This window comes from Thermobia domestica, chromosome 5 (genome assembly GCF_964235325.1).
Source record: "Thermobia domestica chromosome 5, izTheDome1.hap1.1, whole genome shotgun sequence".
In the NCBI taxonomy this organism is placed as follows: Eukaryota; Metazoa; Arthropoda; class Insecta; order Zygentoma; family Lepismatidae; genus Thermobia; species Thermobia domestica.
The window spans coordinates 202,404,586-202,423,127 of record NC_137458.1 but is presented as its reverse complement, the minus strand read 5'-3'; the positions used below and the strand labels follow the sequence as shown (position 1 = coordinate 202,423,127).

Below are 18,542 nucleotides of genomic sequence, written 5' to 3'. Positions count from 1 at the left end.
ATCGTGTTCCACCGTGACACATTACCGATCTCAGAAACATTTCTTTGTATTTATAGAAATAACAATGCATTTGATTCAATGCTATCACTTAATGAATGATGTAAACTTACCATTACTTTCTTCACACTCTCCTTTTATCTCTCTTTCTGCTTATTTTTTTTTTATTTATTTGCTAATATAGTCAGAAGATGACCGACAGTTGGAGAAAACCGACAGTTCTAAGCTTAAAGCACTGTCAATTCTACCTGGAAGTGAAGGAGTTGGCATAATCAGTACTAAGTGAAACTGTGGGATGTATGGAATGTATATATGTAAAAGTTTAAAAATGAGTAGAATAATTTGTCTAGAAAGGTCTAAGTTTATGAGGTAAGGTGTGAGAGATATGTCAAAAGTGAAGGGTCATTGTAAAATTTGAGTATGTTTTGTTAAGCTCTTGTTTAGAAGTAAAAGTTGATTGTTCAGCACTTATGGTGGACACCATACAGCTGAAAGTTGTGCAATGACGGGTAGTTGGTTCATCAGTGTGCAGTTTCTAACTTGCAAAAATATAGGGCAACATTTACGTTCGGGGTACTTTCGACACTCACATTTGGGGCACTTTTGAGAGATGCTCCCCCCCCCTTTCGTTGTGATTTTTAATAACTATATAGCAAAAATACTACATTAGTATTAACATATAGAAAATAAAATATCTGCACCCTTTTTCTATTGCATAAGATGCTCCTGGAATTTGAACAAAATCAGTAGCCATAGAGGCCGTAAAGAATGCAATGCTAATTGTTACTGCTTCAAGAGCTTTTCAAGTCCCTCGGATACATTACGTGACAGGTTATTGAAAGTTAACTGCAAGAGACATTTCGGTGAACATACAACATTTACTGAAGAAGATGAACACGCACTAGAAGAAAAGTTCATTATATTAGACGGGTATGGGTTCATCCAAGAAAATGAGATGTGGTACTGTAAAGCGAAAGACAATAGTGCCAAACTTTTAACATCTGCACAGAAAAATTGTAAGAAAAATCAAAAGGTAGTGACACATAAAAGAATGTACAGACATAAAAATGTTGCAAAACACAGTAACAAAAATGAGAAAACTCAAACAGAAAATTATTGTGCTATCTGCCAAGGTTAGTTTACGGCAAAAACAATTCCGCTGATTGAGTTCACAATTCCGCTGATTGAGTTCAATGTGCAAAATATTTTCATTGATTTAACGAGGATTGTGTTCTTCATCCAGACAATCTCTTCTTTGTGTGTCAACAATGTGAAATGAGCACAATGTTTGCTCTTTCCTGTATATGAAGCTAACGCTAATATTTTAACCTATAACCACACTTTTGGTAACATATGATTAACATAAATTAACAAATACTTTATCACGAAGTACAGAATTTTCTGCTCTCTGCACTAGCTCACATTTAGTACGTTATTTTTTTAAAAGATATTCTTGTTTTATATATTTCTTGTAACTGAACGAATTTTGTGATTATTCTTTCCCTCATTTTGTAACTCAGTGACATTTTTTAATATTTTCCGGAGCTGTAAATAAAGGTATTCCACATTCCTAAACTTCTAGATTCCCGTGTTTGTTTAAAGTCCACGAACTACTTTACGAAGAGTAATGTGCGTTGTGGAATTATTAGTGACACTATCCTAGTATGTAAGGTTTTAATGTTGAAGTTGGTATTACTCCAACAACCTGTCGGTCTTCCTCATAGAGTTGGGGAAGACCGACACTTCTTCATCGTTCATTTCAATTTTGCCTCCGCAGCCACACATTGCTTTTGTGTAACATGTATTGTATCTGTCAACTAGCTGAAATAATATACTTAATCATGGGCTATAATTCGTTTCTTTAATAATTCATTAAATCTTGTAGTAGCGTTAATGTCCTTACGGTGTCGGTATTGCCTCAGATGACCATATATATGCATTTTGTGTCTGAGCGATACCTATATATACAGTTAATAGGTTTACAAAGTTGTTAGTAGATGTGGAAAAAGTGGTAGAATTCTTATACTCAAACGTAAGGTAAAAGTTTGTTTATTGCTCTGCGAAGATGAATGAACTTTCCGCAAAACTCTGCTATAATTTACGATTATTTTTCTATAAAAGTGCAAATGATAAGCAAGCTCATAAAGAAATGTGTGTGTATATACGTAAAATCCGTTATTAAAAGTGGATGATATTCTGGAAGAAGTGGAGCAAGCCCGTCATGTAAGCAATAATGACATTCTGAATGACTTAAACATTCATTGGAGAAAGAAGCTCGACGTTTGCGTACAACATGATCTGACTCAAAAACATTAATTCGATTGAATTTTCGTCTGCCAATCTGTACTAAAATTTAATGATTTCCAGCTATTTCTGAAGCGATTGATCACAAGTGATGAAAGGGGATAGCCTAGGACAACAAAATTTGAAACTCATTGTGTTCAAAGCGAAGAGATACTCCAGAGTCTATAGCAAAGTTCACACCGACGTTTAGGAAGATTATGTTGTGCATTTGGGGGGATTTGAATGGCATAGTGCATCACGAGCTGCTGCTGTCAGCATGACAATAGACTTGGACATATACTGTCGACAATTAGCCGGAGTGCATCTACCAATTCAAAAGAAATGGCCAGAATTGGTTAAAAGAAAGGGTATTATATATCAAATCGCATAAATCTTGAAATGAACGTCAAAAATTGAGAGAACCTGGGTGGGAGGTTTTACACATTCATTGTACCGCGGGGCGACCGATAACGTCCGAACCTCTCCAAACATTTTCTAACTCAACATACATTTTTACACTTTCTCAATAAAAATATATCCCCTTGGCAGGGAAATGATTGATGTAGCATGAAAATTTGATCTTATACTTTATCTGTACTCTTGCGCTTATAAAAAACAATCTAACACTTGTATATCATTTTTCTTCTGAAAATATAGGTGGAAGTATCTTACTGTTACTTATAATCTTTTGGGGGTGAAGAATAATACTCGTTCAACAGTAGATATAGTGGTTGTAGTCAGACCCGTATCCAGGGGGGTCTAGGATTGCTGGCTCCCCTAAAATTTTCACAGTAACTTGCAAAAGAACTACAATATGGTGATGAGCTATAATATGGTTGGTTGGGCCCCCCTAATTTCAGCCGAGCCCCCCCTACACCTTGGGGCTGGCTACCGGTCTGCTTGTAGTATTGGACCTTCGAAAACTTGGACCCCTCCAAATAAAAATTTCTGGGTGTGCGCCTGATTGTATAGCTGGATCTGGTACTACTGTCAGATTATCATTTGTTCTGTCTTTGGAAAACTCCCTGAGTTGTCTTAAGTTCGTTTCAAAGAAGGCCTGTGAATGCCACGTGTCACGTTTTTTGTCCAAGAAAGCATAGAAGCTGTATAGTGACTAGATTATGGTGTTACGAAAAAAATTGTAGGCAATTGAACAAAATTATTTATATGTGATTTCGTGACGTTGTTTACAAAGTAGAATAAATATATTCTCAATTTCCACCTCGAAAGGCTTAATACTTTTTAGACAACTTGATATTTGTTAGGAGTTTCTCGTGCAAGGCTTATAAAATTCGTTGTAAAAAAAGGAAATAAACTAATCGGTTAACGCACACAACCCTATTACAATGTTTAAGTGGAAGATTCAATATAACTATTATTATTATTATTATTATTATTATTATTATTATTATTATTATTATTATTATTATTATTATTATTATTATTATTATTATTATTGAACTCCTTCGTAGCTATGTGGATAGCGTACGACTTCTGGCGTGGGAGATCCACGTTTGATTTCTGTTGGAGCTCGTGTGTTTAGATTCCACGTTAAGCTTAAGTCTATCTCACATATAGTCTCGTTACTGAAAAGGATACTAAACTAAAATCAAATTTAAATAATAATAATAATAATAATAATAATAATAATAATAATAATAATAATAATAATAATAAATAAGAAGAAGAAGAGGAGGAGGAGGAAGAAGAAGAAGAATTTTTCTTATTGGAACGAATTTGAACGTGCTACTTATTTAGGAAATAATGTTTCCACCGCCGGTTGTGTTCGATCTGCAGACTATCTCTACTGACTATTGGGGTTTCCATTGCAGGATACTGCGTTGCATTTGGACAATGGATATTGCATCCCATCTCATACCTCTTTACAGGCCTTCCACAGACCGGAGAATGTGCTGTGGCCAGTTACCCAGTAACCACCGGTTACTCTTTGGTACCAAAATGATCACCATTCTCTTAGGTATTGATCAATATCAATACCATCTCTCTATGACTTACGGTTCTCAAGATATGGCTCCTTATATCTCCCGAAATCGGAACTTTTGGGGCATATATCTCTGGAACGGTAAGTCATAGAGAGATGATATTGGTGTTGATCAATACCTAAGAGGATGGTGAACATTTTGCTAGCAAATAGTAACCGGTGTCCACTGGTTATATTTGCATTTGCAGCGTGTATATATATAGTGATAAAAAGCGACAGCTCAATATAGCTAATTCAATAGATTCTCTAATACGCAGCTTCCAAATATCGCACACCCGGTGGAAGACTGTTACATGTCAAAATGACACATTTGTGGGAACATGACTTAAAGTTTGATATTCTATCAACATCGCACCCTGGAACAGTGCGTATAATTTTTAAATTTGTTTAGTTACTTTATGGGAAAATACTACCAGGTAGAGGTCGCTTCTCTCTCTCTCTATTCTCTTTTGAGCAATGATAACTCAAAATTTCCAGTTTTTGAGTTATAACACTCTTCCACCGGGTGTGCGATATGTAAGTGTATTATCAAATGAACTTAATCAAATAAATATAATATACAATTTCATATAAATTTCAAAAAGATTATTTCTTTTTAAGTTCGCTCTGGCAATGCTCTTGGAACATTCTCAACTGGTTTCTCCTAAGGACAATTGTAGGTACTTGTACTATATTTCTCGTAACTAATCGTTTGGAAGTAACGTACAACGTAAAACTTAACTATGATGGAATTTGATACATGACGAAATACTTTGTAGGCGTTTATTCTTCTCATATTCTTAGCATGAGTTTTACAATGACATGTCCTAACACCTTGTCGAAAATTTTACTTTTTTCACTTTCCTTTTTGACGTTTGGACGTTTCTTCTTGAATCCAGACACGAATATTTGGCCAGCAGTAACAGATTTACATATTGTTACGGAAATATCATTGGTACCGGATGATAAAACAGTACCCGTAGTCACTAAAATACGCAAAATTAGTGTTAATTGGGAACCAAGATGGTGCTTATCTGTAATGGTTTATGTGAATTTGTCTTTTGTTTAACTGAAATAATATGTATCCTATTTTTCATAGAAAGATATTAATTTATTGTTTTTTACTCTTTTCAAGAATGAGAACATGATCATGAGGTAGTAAACCAACATGGATTACATCCGAGAGTTTGATATTCGACTCGAAAAGGAGATGTATTATGCAGGGGAGACTCTGGTTGGTCATGTGATATTGGACACTGTGGAAAACTTCAAATTAAGAGGTAAGTTCCTTTGTATGAATATATACGAGAGCACTGACTTGATATCTGAGACAATGAAATTACAAGGTTATAAAGTTATAAATACTGTATTCACATCTATGTATTTACAACAGTTGGTTGGAAATTAATCGTTTCTAGCTATTGGCTTCCGCATTTGACAATACGATGATTTTGTTACGTCATATTTAGCTGTCACTCTAACTTGGCCAGTCGTCAAGTCGTTCTTGCAGGGCTATATTTTTAAAGCGTGCTACAATATCACTTCAATAGACTTATTATTTCCATTAAAACTATTTTACGTAACATTAAAATAGGTTACAACCTTGAGATGATTCAGAACTAATTGCCCTTGCGTGTCAATACGGACAATATTTTCGCCTTTTTTCTTTGAGATTTTATCTACAATTTCTGCAAGTGAATAACTAATCCGTGTCCTTTGAAGCTAAAGGTCTTATATTTCAACCTTTGCCCAACGTACTGTGGTTCAAAAAGAACCGTCGAACATTAATTAAATTCCTCATTTCTATAATCTTTTTAGAAGCAAAATTACACTAGTGAATAAGATATTCATATTCTCTATACGAAAATACTTCAAAAGCCAAAAATACTTCTGCCTTTATGGATAACAAATTAAAACACTTCCTTCCATGCTATTGATTCTTGTTTCGGATCTTTTTGTGGAGTTTCAATATCGTTGAAATAAAAGTAAATGCAGCAATCATAGTCTCCATATTAAAATAAACTCATGAACAAAATACCATGTTTTTATGGGCAATACAGTAACTCAGAAGGCATTCAATAATAATAATAATAATAATAATAATAATAATAATAATAATAATAATAATAATAATATCTCCTTTCCCAAGCCCTTCGGAGTAGAATTTCTAATCGCTAGAATTAAATGTTTTGCTTGTATTCTGCGTATCAAATCCTTTCACATATACTTGTATATATATATATATATATATATATATATATATATATATATATATATATATATATATATATATATATAGTGGGAGAGTTGCCACATAGTTGAGGTTCGGGCCTAGGGTGAGTTTTATTCTTTCACTTTGACGGTGCAATTTAGGGAAGAAGAAGGGGGAGATATATAAAAATGATCAAAAATAACCGATATTGCTAGGGATGATTCCATACCGGGACCAAGTACCTGGGGAAAACCTATATATCGTCTGAAAGCTCTTGCCATGAGAAGTACAAAACCGTTTTCAAATCACGGGCAAACCCGCAACTTGACCCTATAAGGAGCCGGTTTGTTAGAGTTTGTGACCCTATGTATGGTGTATATTCGACAGAATAAAAATGAATGTTATGATGCATCACACAAAAGCAGCTAAGCCCATCATGTTCCTTTTTGGTTCATTGCTAGAACGTGACTTGGGAAAGGGTTTGATAATATCACTTTGCACCCTAACGTACCCATTTAGTCAGTGTTGCCAACGAAATGTAAATACAATATGGAAGATGGTTTCTTTACCACTGGATATATATCCATGAAACGTGGCATAAACCTCATTCGTCATTGAAGAAAATATGCTGTGGACGTATTCCTCTCTCAAGTACCTCAGTTTGTCAGTGTTGCCAAACAATTGCAAAAATAAGAAGTTGTAAAACAGGTTCGGTACGACGAGATGTTTATGTACAAAGCTTTGCAGAAACATCACACGACACTATACCAAAAAACCGTTGAGTGTTATCGTCTTCCAACCATCCTAAGTTGTCAGTGTTGCCAACCAAGTTTAAACACAGCAATGTTGCAAATGGCGTGCGTGCTCTAAAGACAAATCTTGGTTTCTCCACAATTGCTTTCTATACGGTATGTCACAATTAAGCTCCTGTGACCAGATGTGTGCATGACTCATCCAACCCTTTCTTTCTATACCAGCTCCTAACCTGTGCCGTTCGTTGCTGCGTGGTCAACAGTCATGTCTCGTGATCAGTGATGCCAATTCGGCCTATTTTTGGCTAAATCTAGCATATTTGGAGAGACACTTAGCCATACAAATCTACGAAATGCTTATAGCCTTAAATATAGCTTATTTTATGAAACTCTTTTGCCATTTTTGGCCTTTTTTATTAGTCGTTAAATAAATTCTCATAATACCTTTTTCTTTAACCCTTTCACAGAGGAAGTCGACTTTTGTCGACAGAACCAAATTTCCTTAACATGCGAATGTCGACTATAGTCGACGTGTTAAAAGTTGTTTGTCCGTATCTTGGCTTTGTCGAGAGTAGTCGCCAAAGTTGTACCGTTCATTTTTGTTTGTGTTCTATTGTTTTCGATAAACAATAGAAATCACCCAGAAAACCTTTGGCGACTACAATCGACAAACCCAAGATACAGACAAATTTTAACACGTCGACTATAATTGACATTCGCAGGTTAGGGAATTTTTTTCCGTCGCCTTCCACAGTGAAAGGGTTAAAAATAAAATGTAAAGTTAAAAAATGAGTCTCTCTATCATTATATACATTCGTATTAATTGATTTTTAAGACAGAGGATGTTTTATTACGGAACAAATCCCCTTTTTAATTCTTCTTTTCTCTCCCCAGTCCACAGATTTACAGCTACTCAACAACAATTGCCAATTTGGAAAGAATTTTACGCTCCCGTAAAGGCTCCGTTTGCTACTTTTAAATTATTTTAATTTTGCATCTCATTGCAAGAATGAGAATTTTCTCATACAAATTTAATAACTTCGATTATTTAAGTCACGTAGGTTGTTTTAGTTTATTAAAGGAAACAAACGGGAGATCTAGTTAGAAATTTTAGTTCATAACTTCAAAGAATTTTCACTATCCCATTATGTTGTCTTACCAATTGGAAATGGAAATTAAAAGTGAATTTTGTTTTCTGTAAATTTTGAACACATGAGCTTGAAAACACTCAATGTAATCATAACGATTCGTGTGGATTTACTGAGAAATAAGAAGTGTTTGTAAGGACTATGACCTGCTGAAAGAAACACTACTGAAAATTGGGACAATGGCAGCCTACACATCAATCCACAATCCAAAGATATTGCATTAAATTCTAGCGCTTCGGCTAACTACGACGACGTCGATGATGACTTATTTCAATTTGACTGATAATTATGGTTGTTGACTTTCACAAATCAGGTGAGTTGTTGATTAATTTAATTGTAATTTAAAGTCATATATGTTACTTGTAAGTCTTCAGTAAATAAAATTCTGCATTTCAAATTTTACTATAACTCACTTATAGTTCTACACACATTAAAGGGGAGTTTAAAATCTACAATCTGGGTTATAAGTTAGCAGTCCAAAACCTAGCTATCTTTGGGTAAAAATGCTTATTTCTGAAGGCCATCTAGCCTTTTTTCTTGAGAGGTTGTTGGCCTTTTTTTCTTGAGATGTTGAGGTGATGTATGTTTAGCCGCATGTTCATATTATTAGACAATTTTAAAATACCACCAAGCTAGTATACTGCTATTTGAAAAACTTTCATTTTGAAAACGTTAGCAATATTGACAGGCTGGGGTGCTTGGGGAATGGTACCAACTACAGTATGTTTGCTGTTGTGTCTAATGATGTTTATGCCAAAATTTTGTCTCTACCCATGCAATGGTGAGGCAACCTTTCGAGAAATGTATTTTAGAATGGTTGGAAACACTTACAATATGGATGCTTGTGGGTTTACACTAACATAATACAAACTAGTATGGGTCGCAGTCTAATTATGTCCGCCAATGCTTACACTTCATGTGAAAATCTTGAATGTTCGCATTGGTTGGCAATACTGCCAAACTGGGGTGCTTGGAAGACGGGAACATTCACACTATATTTTCCTTTTGTCCAATGCTGCTTTTGTTACATTTATTCTATATTCATTCAATGGCACGCACGCCATTTGCAACTTAACGATGTTTACACTTGGTTTCCAACACTGATAACCTAGGATAGTTGGGAGATGGTAACACGCAACGTCTTTTTAGTATAGTTTCGTGTGATGTTTCTGCAAAGCTTGGTGTATATACGTCTCATCGTACGGAACCTGTTTTACAATTTCTCATTTTAGCAACTGGTTGGCAACACTGACAAACTGGGGTACTTGAGTGAGGAATACGTCCACAGCATATTTTCTCCAATGACGAATGAGGTTTATGCCACGTTTCATGGATATACATCCAGTGGTAAAATAAACCATCTTCCACATTGTATTTCCATTTCGTTGGGAACACTGACTAAATCGGTGCGTCAAGATGCAAAGTGATATTGTCAAACCTTTATCCAAGTCACGTTCTAGCAATGAGCCGAAAAGGAACATGATGGGCTCAGGTGCTTTCGCGTGATGCATCATAACATTCATTTTTATTCTGTCGAATATACACCATACATAGGGTCACAAACTCTAACAAACCGGCTCCTTATAGGGTCAAGTTGCGGGTTTGCCCGTGATTTGAAAACGGTTTTGTACTTCTCATGGCAAGAGCTTTCAGACGATATATAGGTTTTCCCCAGGTACTTGGTCTCGGTATGGAATCATCCCTAGTTAGCGTCGAATCCGTAGTTTTCAGGGTTGTTGAGATGAATAGTGACATTTCCGATGCTATTTTAAATCCAAATTTAGCGTCGCAACTTGAGGAAGGGGGAGATACATAAAAATTATCGAAAATGACCTATATTAGTGTCGAATCCATAGTTTTTGGGGTCGCTATATATATAATTTGTATCTTCTGTAAAAACTAACTAGAAAGCAATGTAAGATTCATAGTTAATTAATCATGACCTGGCTCTTGCTAGTAAACCTCACACCCTTGCTGAAACTTTTATAGAACTAGTGTGTCCTTATCAAGTAAAAAAAAAATGAATTGGTGTGTGCAAAAAGGCCATGGTGGATCATGTTGCTCGCATTGTTACAAGAAGTAAGAAAATGTAAAAAGATAACTGTGCAAGTAATAATTGTGAACTACACCGATAAACTCTTACAAGAAAAAAATCTAGCAGCATTAAAGGACGGGGTAGATAACGTTGTCAAATTTATCAACTTGTATATAACACGTGATCTTTATAGGGTAGGCTACTCAAAATATTGTGTGCAAATATAGGAAGGACACAAGTCATTGTTATTACATAAAAAAGTATGATGGTTGTCTCAAGGAAAGTGTTGTTTCGTTTACTTCAACTTCAAACGGATCTTTCTTCAATTTTGAATTACCAAAACAGTTATCTGGAAGATTATTTGAATGATGAAAAATGGTATTGTGAATTGTTATTTGGGAGTGGAGATGCTAAAATGCCGAGTTTTTTTTTTTTTTTTTTTGAGGGAAATAGAGTTATTTTTTTATAAACTGTTGAAAATGGCATTTTTTTTTCTTTTCTTGTTTTCTGTGATCACGTATCTTATTCATACCATGTTTCCTGTGGTGGTTTCCGCAATTAAAAAGTTATATTTACTACATTCACTACTTGTGAATCCTATCTTATGTTAGGGGTTATATTCAGTGGTTTTCAAATTGGCATTTCTTCTGGCGCCAGGAAGTTATGCAACCAGTTATATCCATGGTGTCAGGTTGGTTGCCTAAGCAACTACTCCAGGGCCTGTAAGTTATACTTCTTATCTTATGTGTTTTACAAGTTGTCAAAATTCAATCTGGCAGGCAAGAGATACTATGCATCTTAAACCAAGAAAGAGATACAATAACGTTCCATGTTCGGGTAAAGTTTTGCTTGCATTTCGTTCTTCATTAGCGAGTCAGTACTGTGAGCGTCAGATATTCTGTTACGACCCACAGTAATATAATTTCAGTTTCAAATATTAGATATATTAACGGCAATTTTGGATGTGACGTTAGACTAATGGTAGTAAAACTTCATTATTTACAGAACTACGTGTATTTTTCTGTTATATCCAATATGTTTGAAATAGGAAATCTTCGTATTAACTGTCTTCCCCCCGAATTGTAACGACCTCGATAAATGACATAGACATATAGATAGTTTATTCCGCGTAATCTCCATACAATGAATCTTTACCTCCTAAAACGTTCCTACACGAAATTTTAGTTTATGTATAAATTGTAAAAGTAATTCTATTCCACAAAATCTAACTATTGATCCATTTATTTGAGTTTAGCTGCCCGTTTATTTAGGCTGTAAGAGACATAAACCTATAGCTGAACGAGGGAATTCGAGTCTCATGAGCTCTTGCTGGGAATCGAACCCGGATGTCCCGCGCCGCAGACATATACACTAACAATATAGATACAAGCTATCTCTATTACAGTTTTAGAACAGCTATTGCTAACACTATCAAAAGCATTTCTAAAAGATTTTTGACATTGAAATTTCGCTTTGAAACTCTAGAATCAAATTGTTGGAACTATAAAACTCACTGTGTCAGCTGATTGCCTATTTTTTCCTTTCGTATCAAGTAACGTATTTTTCTTTGATTCTTAAATTGTTCGTCTTTTTTCTTTAGAACACAGTAACTAAATGTTATTTCGTGTTATACAGGGAAAAGAAAGATAGAACGTATTGTTACTTCTTCATTAAAATCGAAATCTTCAAAAAAAGCCCAAAAGCAAAAAGGTTGAAAGAAGCTTATCTTTTTTCTTCCTAGAAGAAAAGCCAGTACGTAATACGATACTTTTATATGGTTATTATTCAGAAAATGGACTTATAGAAGTAAACACTCTTAGTACTCTACAAGAAACTTTTGCTTCAGAAAGTGCTCCACTCCTAAAAAAATTTGGGAACCATTGATCTAGCTCAAGTGTCACAAGTCCTTAGGATCACTATAGTTCTGAGGCGTTGTTCATTAGTTTCGTTTACTTTTGTGGAATGATAACTTAAGTTCTAATAAGAGAACTTCGGTCAGTATATCCATGATGTCTGCTGACTTAAGTACATTTTATTATATGTATATATGCCGCTCTGAAAGTTGATTTCTTTTAACAATAATATTTATAGTAATCTAAGTCATCAGTTTGTTAGCAAATTTAAATCATCTCTTGTTTGAATGGATAACATCTTTATGGTAGAACACTTATCTCTGATACGTGGAGTCCGTGGTTCGATCCCCTGCCAACTAAATTTATCGTGGACAACACCGTGTCCGTGGATTTTCTCGGAGTACTCCCGTTTCCTCCTACATTCACATTTCACTAATTCTCCTATCATCATTCACGTGCCTTAATCATCCACTCCCTTACCCTAAGGACATAATTGCGGGATATTAAACTGAAAGAATTCATTGTATTTCATTCGAATGTGTAATAATAAATAAATCAAATAAAATATATAAAATCTATGTCTGACTTAAGCCTATACACGGAATTTAAAACACTGTATTTAAAAAATAACTCTTTAATTAAACACTAAAGAATGTATAAACGAGGATGATATGAACTTATTTGAAATTAAGTTCTTGTTAGGGCCCAATTACATAAAATGTTGTCTAGGGAATTATGTCAGAATTGCTGACAAATACTGATTTAAAGAGCAAGAGAAACGTTGAAGACGACATCTTTCGAAAGCGATATTAAAATCAATTAATTACTGTATTCATTAAAGCTGATGGAGCTGACATCGAGAAAGTGAAATTTTAAATAAAGCAAAAACGCGGTTGCTACAAGCTAACTTTTGACTACAGAATTAGCATTCTCATTTGTCTTGTGGTAGATGTAGTTCAATTCTCGTGATTGTGCATATAGTTGGAATCCCACACGTTAATATGTAAATTTATATCTATACGTTCTCGATTCATTGGTCATAAATTGTCAATTACATAAGGTTCGGAAGTTTATATCCTAACATATTTGAAAACTATAATTTGAAAACTATGACCTTGAAAACTATAAGAATATGATAGATTTTTTATATATCAAGTACAGTCGTATAAATGTAGAGAAATACATGTTTACATCGAAGTTAAGTTTTTAATTTTATGAGCATTCACATTCCTCGTAGCTTAAGTGGATAACGTAAGAAAATAGAACTTGCCTGTGACAATTCAAGGGTAGTCTATTAAGCGAATAGTAAGTAACTAAATTAGAAAGGAACAAAATATTACTACAATATGACAATGACGAAAACATAATATATGCCAACAAAGCGAAAAAATTAAGGATGGCCACAAAGTTCGGGTTCCGGCGGAACCGGTCCCGCGAGAAACCGGTTCTTGGTGATCCGGTTTTCACAACCAGCTTTGGAAAGGGTTCCGTGCGAGAAACCGATTTTTGGATATCCGGTTCTCAGAACCGGTTCCGGAACCGTATCAGACATGGATCCGAAAAATCCGGTTCCGGAACCAAACCTTAGGGACCGGTTCCAGACCTGGGACCGAAGAACCGGTTCCGGAACCGAATATTCTAGAATCGGATTCGTTCAGAGCCGAAAACCGATTCCGGGAACCGGTTCCGGCCATCCCCCCAAAAATACTTGAAAACAAATATCGGATCGTCTAAGAAGCATTCAGTCAGTTGCGCACGAGACGGATTTAGTGTCTGAAGTCTCAGAGTATATAAGTGGCAGTGGATCAAGCATAACGTCATTTGACAGTTGACAGTTAAAGCTAGTTGGTATGAAAGAAAATGGTACAATTCTTATAACCAGACGTAGGGCATTGCACTGTAAAAATAAGTGAACTTTCTGTGAAACTGCACTACATTTTACAATATTATTTTGATAAAGCTTCAAATACTGCACAGGTCTGTGCAGAAATTTCTGCTGTTTATGGGTAAAATACGTTATCAAAACAACAAAAAAAGTCTAAGATGATCTTCGATGTCTTAGATTATCTTCGCAATGAACAACCAATCACAGAAAAAGCGGATGATATTTTGAGAAATGTCGAGGAGCGAGAATGCATATAAGTTGCCATAATATCGCCAAAGAACTAAACATCCATTACCAAAGTATTAAACATTTGAAGTAAGGTGGCTTTGAAAAGAAGCTTGGTGTGATATGACTCAGGAACATTGACTCGATCAAATTTTCAAGTGCGGATCTCTTCCGAAACTTAATGAAGTCAAGCCATTTCTGAAGTAGTTGATTATGAGTGATGTAAAGTTATAACCTACAACAATGGGACAACAATGTGTAAAAAATCGTAATCAAATTGGGGAGAAGTTCCACAATCTGTGACAAAGCCCACACTGACGCTCAGGATGGTTATGATATGCATTTGATAAGACTGAAATGGTATCGTGTATCAAGAGCTGCTGGCACAGGGCAGAACGATAGACACGAACCCGTACTGTCGACAACTAGTGTGAGCGTACCTAGCAATTCAAAACAAACGGCCAAAAGTGGCCAACAGAATGGGTTCGTATACGCGCTGACAACGCCAGACCGCCTCTCTAACCACCCAACAGAAACTCAGAAGTTGTCTGGAAAGTTTTAATGCATCCACCACATAACTTAGGCCTAGTACCTCCAGACTATTATTTGTTTCAGTCTGTGCTGAAGGACTGATTAAAAAGCTTTTAGTTATTTTAGTATGGAATCTGCAATTCTGATTGACGTTTATGAGAGATTTGCTTGTAAGTCACTGTGCTTGATATTATTCTATGTTCATGTGTTCTGGCGTGGCCCTTTTCCGCGTTCGCTTGCCTCGCAGAACAGCCTTTTAAATGATTGCCTTTACGTACAATATATTTGCCTCTTAAAGTGGCTGAAAAACGCTTTTTCTACCTAGTTCCTTGGGATGGACTGAAGAAGGAAATAAGGTAGAGCCTTGCAGCTCTGATGTGACTCGCGATCCACAAGATGAATGTGGGGGGGGAATTTTCTCTGCTTCTCGCAGAAGAAAGACTGACACTGACACATGTTGTTTAAAGGAGGACTCCCAATAGATTTACATGCTTTGTGATACTTATATACACATTAATATGAAGGAAGAAACAAAATACTTTCTTAATGTGCTTTAGAATTTCAGAATTTAATTGCCTCTGCTCTTGTATGTATATATATATATATATATATATATATGAATCTGTGACTCACATCCATGGATAGATCGAATATTGATTGGCTATCGTGCATGGTCACACAGAACAGCCTTTCAAACGACTGCCCTTACGTATAATATAATCACACTTTTAACGTGACTGAAGAAACATGTAAAGAATCAATTTCCAGAGAACTCTAATTCGGAAAGAAGTGTATTTTTCTTATATTATTTACTGTGAGCATCATGTATTGATTGTGAACTAACTTCGTCTATTAATCAGTTATTGATCGGAATTAATAAGAGCAGAAAACTCCACCAGCTCTTATTATTTTTTCTCCTGTGTGCTAATTCCTGTTTACAAGAACATTAAGGTGAAAATGCACTTTCTTCGTTTGAGAGCAGCAGACAACTAATGTGTTTTATGCTGATTCATCTTTTTTCCTTTTAGGTAACGTTATAACTTTGTGTAATACAATATTATAATCATGAATAAACTGAGAGATCACCCATAACTCCACTTTTCTCTCCCACTTTACACTCATGTCTTGGCCATTTTTTTTATTAAACCAGCTTAGATCGAGCCTAGACGGATCCTTCAAACCCCCTTGTCTATTTCCTGACTGAGCAGTTCTCTGTAGACGCTAGGATTTGTCAAACTCATTCTTTTGGAAGGCGAAATTCCAGTATTATTACCGAAGCTTAGGGAGATTTAGTTTGATTCTTGCAGATACACTTATAAGCTAATCGACGAAATTATTATCAAGACTGGAGACGTCAAGAAGTCAGTGGAGCTGAAAGTGACGTGGTCAAAGTAACTTCTGCAGAGCACAAGTTTTAATGTTTCTCTAACACCCTGCCTCTCTTTCTCAAAAGTTCTACCTACCATTTTCACTTTATCTCTAACAAATAATAATAATAATAATAATAATAATAATAATAATAATAATAATAATAATAATAATAATAATAATAATAATAATAATAATAATAATAATTCTGCAGTTCGCAGCTTGAAAATCATAAGAGAATACGCCGTCCGATTTTAGTACACACTCTTCTGAGACGAATCTCCGAACTTCAAATTGGTAGGGTCTGGTTTAAGTCGGAAGATTGTATCCTCCTATTCGAAACAGCTCTGTAATTTTTCAACTTTCACCATACTCTTTACTATACACCTATGTAAAGTAACGTATATTTTGAAGCTTTGTCGTGAATATAAGTTTAGCAGATGCACCTCTGACATGGGATAAGAATGGTCGATTCCGGTAGGAGTACATGTAATTCGGATTCTACGTAAAACAATAGGTCAATGTTTTGATGCTAAAGACGAATGATTGAATGAATTACTCACTTGATTTAGAAACGGTACAAATTGAATGAAACCCTGAATTTCAATACTTCATGAAAATTTCACTGTATCCATATTTTAGAAGTTAAAATTATAAATATACGACAAGTGAAGCTAGTTGAAATGTCACCTTTATTTAGTTTATTGTATCTCTTTCATATTACACTCTTACCAAGTATGTATGTTAAGACACACAATCGGTGTATGATTATGCAATGAGAAATTCGTTCTTATTTTTCTTGTAATATTTGTGCCTTACATCACAATTTAAAGATTGACTTCAAAAGTCATTGGAAGCATCGTCACCCGCGTGGGAAAGAGGGCAGTTGCTCCCTTCTGGACTTTCAAAGGGTATTCAATACGGGTCAAAACATGCTATTTGCTTTCACATACTACAGTACTTATGTATTGTAACATGTTAATTATTAATAATTGTTGTTTTATATATAGTATGTGTATACGTCTACCAACGTGTATATATGTGTGTATTCTCATCTTTATGTGTGCCGGTCTTTTGTCCTGCCTTTGACAAAGAAATCTGTCAACTTCCCTGTCTGGGAAGATGGTGAAGTCGGTTTCGACGTCACTGACGGTGTGACTTCCTCTTGTAGACTTCTGGGGCCGCCACTGATTGAAAAAATTATCTGCTTTTAACTTATCGTTCTAGGAGACTTCTCCAAAATTATGATGATAAAATTGTACTGCCGACGACTCGTTTAACTTTGCTGTGCATCTACGCAAGATTTAGGGCCGATGTAGAACACATCCTGGACTACATGCCTATGGTTCTTCGTACCTACGAGAGCATGTCGTATGAGTTTGTGTGTTTACTCTTTGTTTACTATACATTTGTGGTGTTCCATCATGAGTGTTAAACTATGAAAGCTTCGATCTTTGCCATCATAGGCCAAAGATCACAGAAGAATCCACTAATCCCAGCAAGAGTTCTGTGCTTTCCTAAAACAGAGCCAGAATTTAATGTGTTGCAATATGTAGGATGGTTTCAAAGATGAGAACTCTGTTGATTGTGCCATTTTAAACCTGTCGTAAGACAGTCTTTACTATTATAATTGTCGTATGCTATTGCTAACTCCAGTAGCGCAGTAGACATGCCTATCTGATTTGGCTCGTGGTTTTAGAGAGTAAGGTAGATTGTATGAAATACTATTTTAAAAAGTCTTAGTGAGTCGGTATTGAAATTTTGAACACGCTCAGGAAGGCCTATTTCAATTCAGTTTGGGATTTTAATTCGTAGGAGCTTTTATTTTTAGTTGTTTGCCACCCTCTAAACGTGCCGTCTTACTCGCTCCTCACAACAATCAATACCCTCTGGGGTCAGTGCAGTCACGTCGAACTTTACTTGTCGCGTTAACATTACTTGACATTAATGTCTTCGTTTTCGACGTATCTATGAGCAATTTATATTCGTGTATTCGTGCTGGTAAAACAAATTTCAATGTTTCAGAATGTGAAAAAAAGTTCAGGGTCGATGAGCCTCAAACCAGCGGCGCAGGGGGAGAGGGGGACGGGTGAGACCGTTCCTGTATTATTTTAAGAGATGTTCAAAATATTTATAAATTGAAAAACAACACTGTGGAGGATCAAGAAGCAGAATTGTCTTCAACATTGGGAGGCGGGCAGATCTGAGGCTTATTCTGAAGGGAAGGAGGTGAGACTCATATTACAGTAAATGAATCTGATTTATGAGGTGA

At 35.5% G+C, this 18,542-nt stretch overlaps 1 protein-coding gene across 1 annotated transcript in view; it reads left to right on the top strand.

Annotated features, from left to right (window-relative positions):
• The window catches only part of LOC145686348 (arrestin domain-containing protein 3-like), a 510,445-nt gene that overhangs the window by 201,662 nt on the left and 290,241 nt on the right, over positions 1–18,542 (top strand). Inside the window, exon 2 of the mRNA XM_081759592.1 lies at positions 5,397–5,541. Within this exon, the coding sequence (XP_081615718.1) occupies positions 5,430–5,541 (112 nt within the window). The 5' untranslated portion in view covers positions 5,397–5,429. The remainder of the gene's footprint in view (positions 1–5,396; positions 5,542–18,542) is intronic.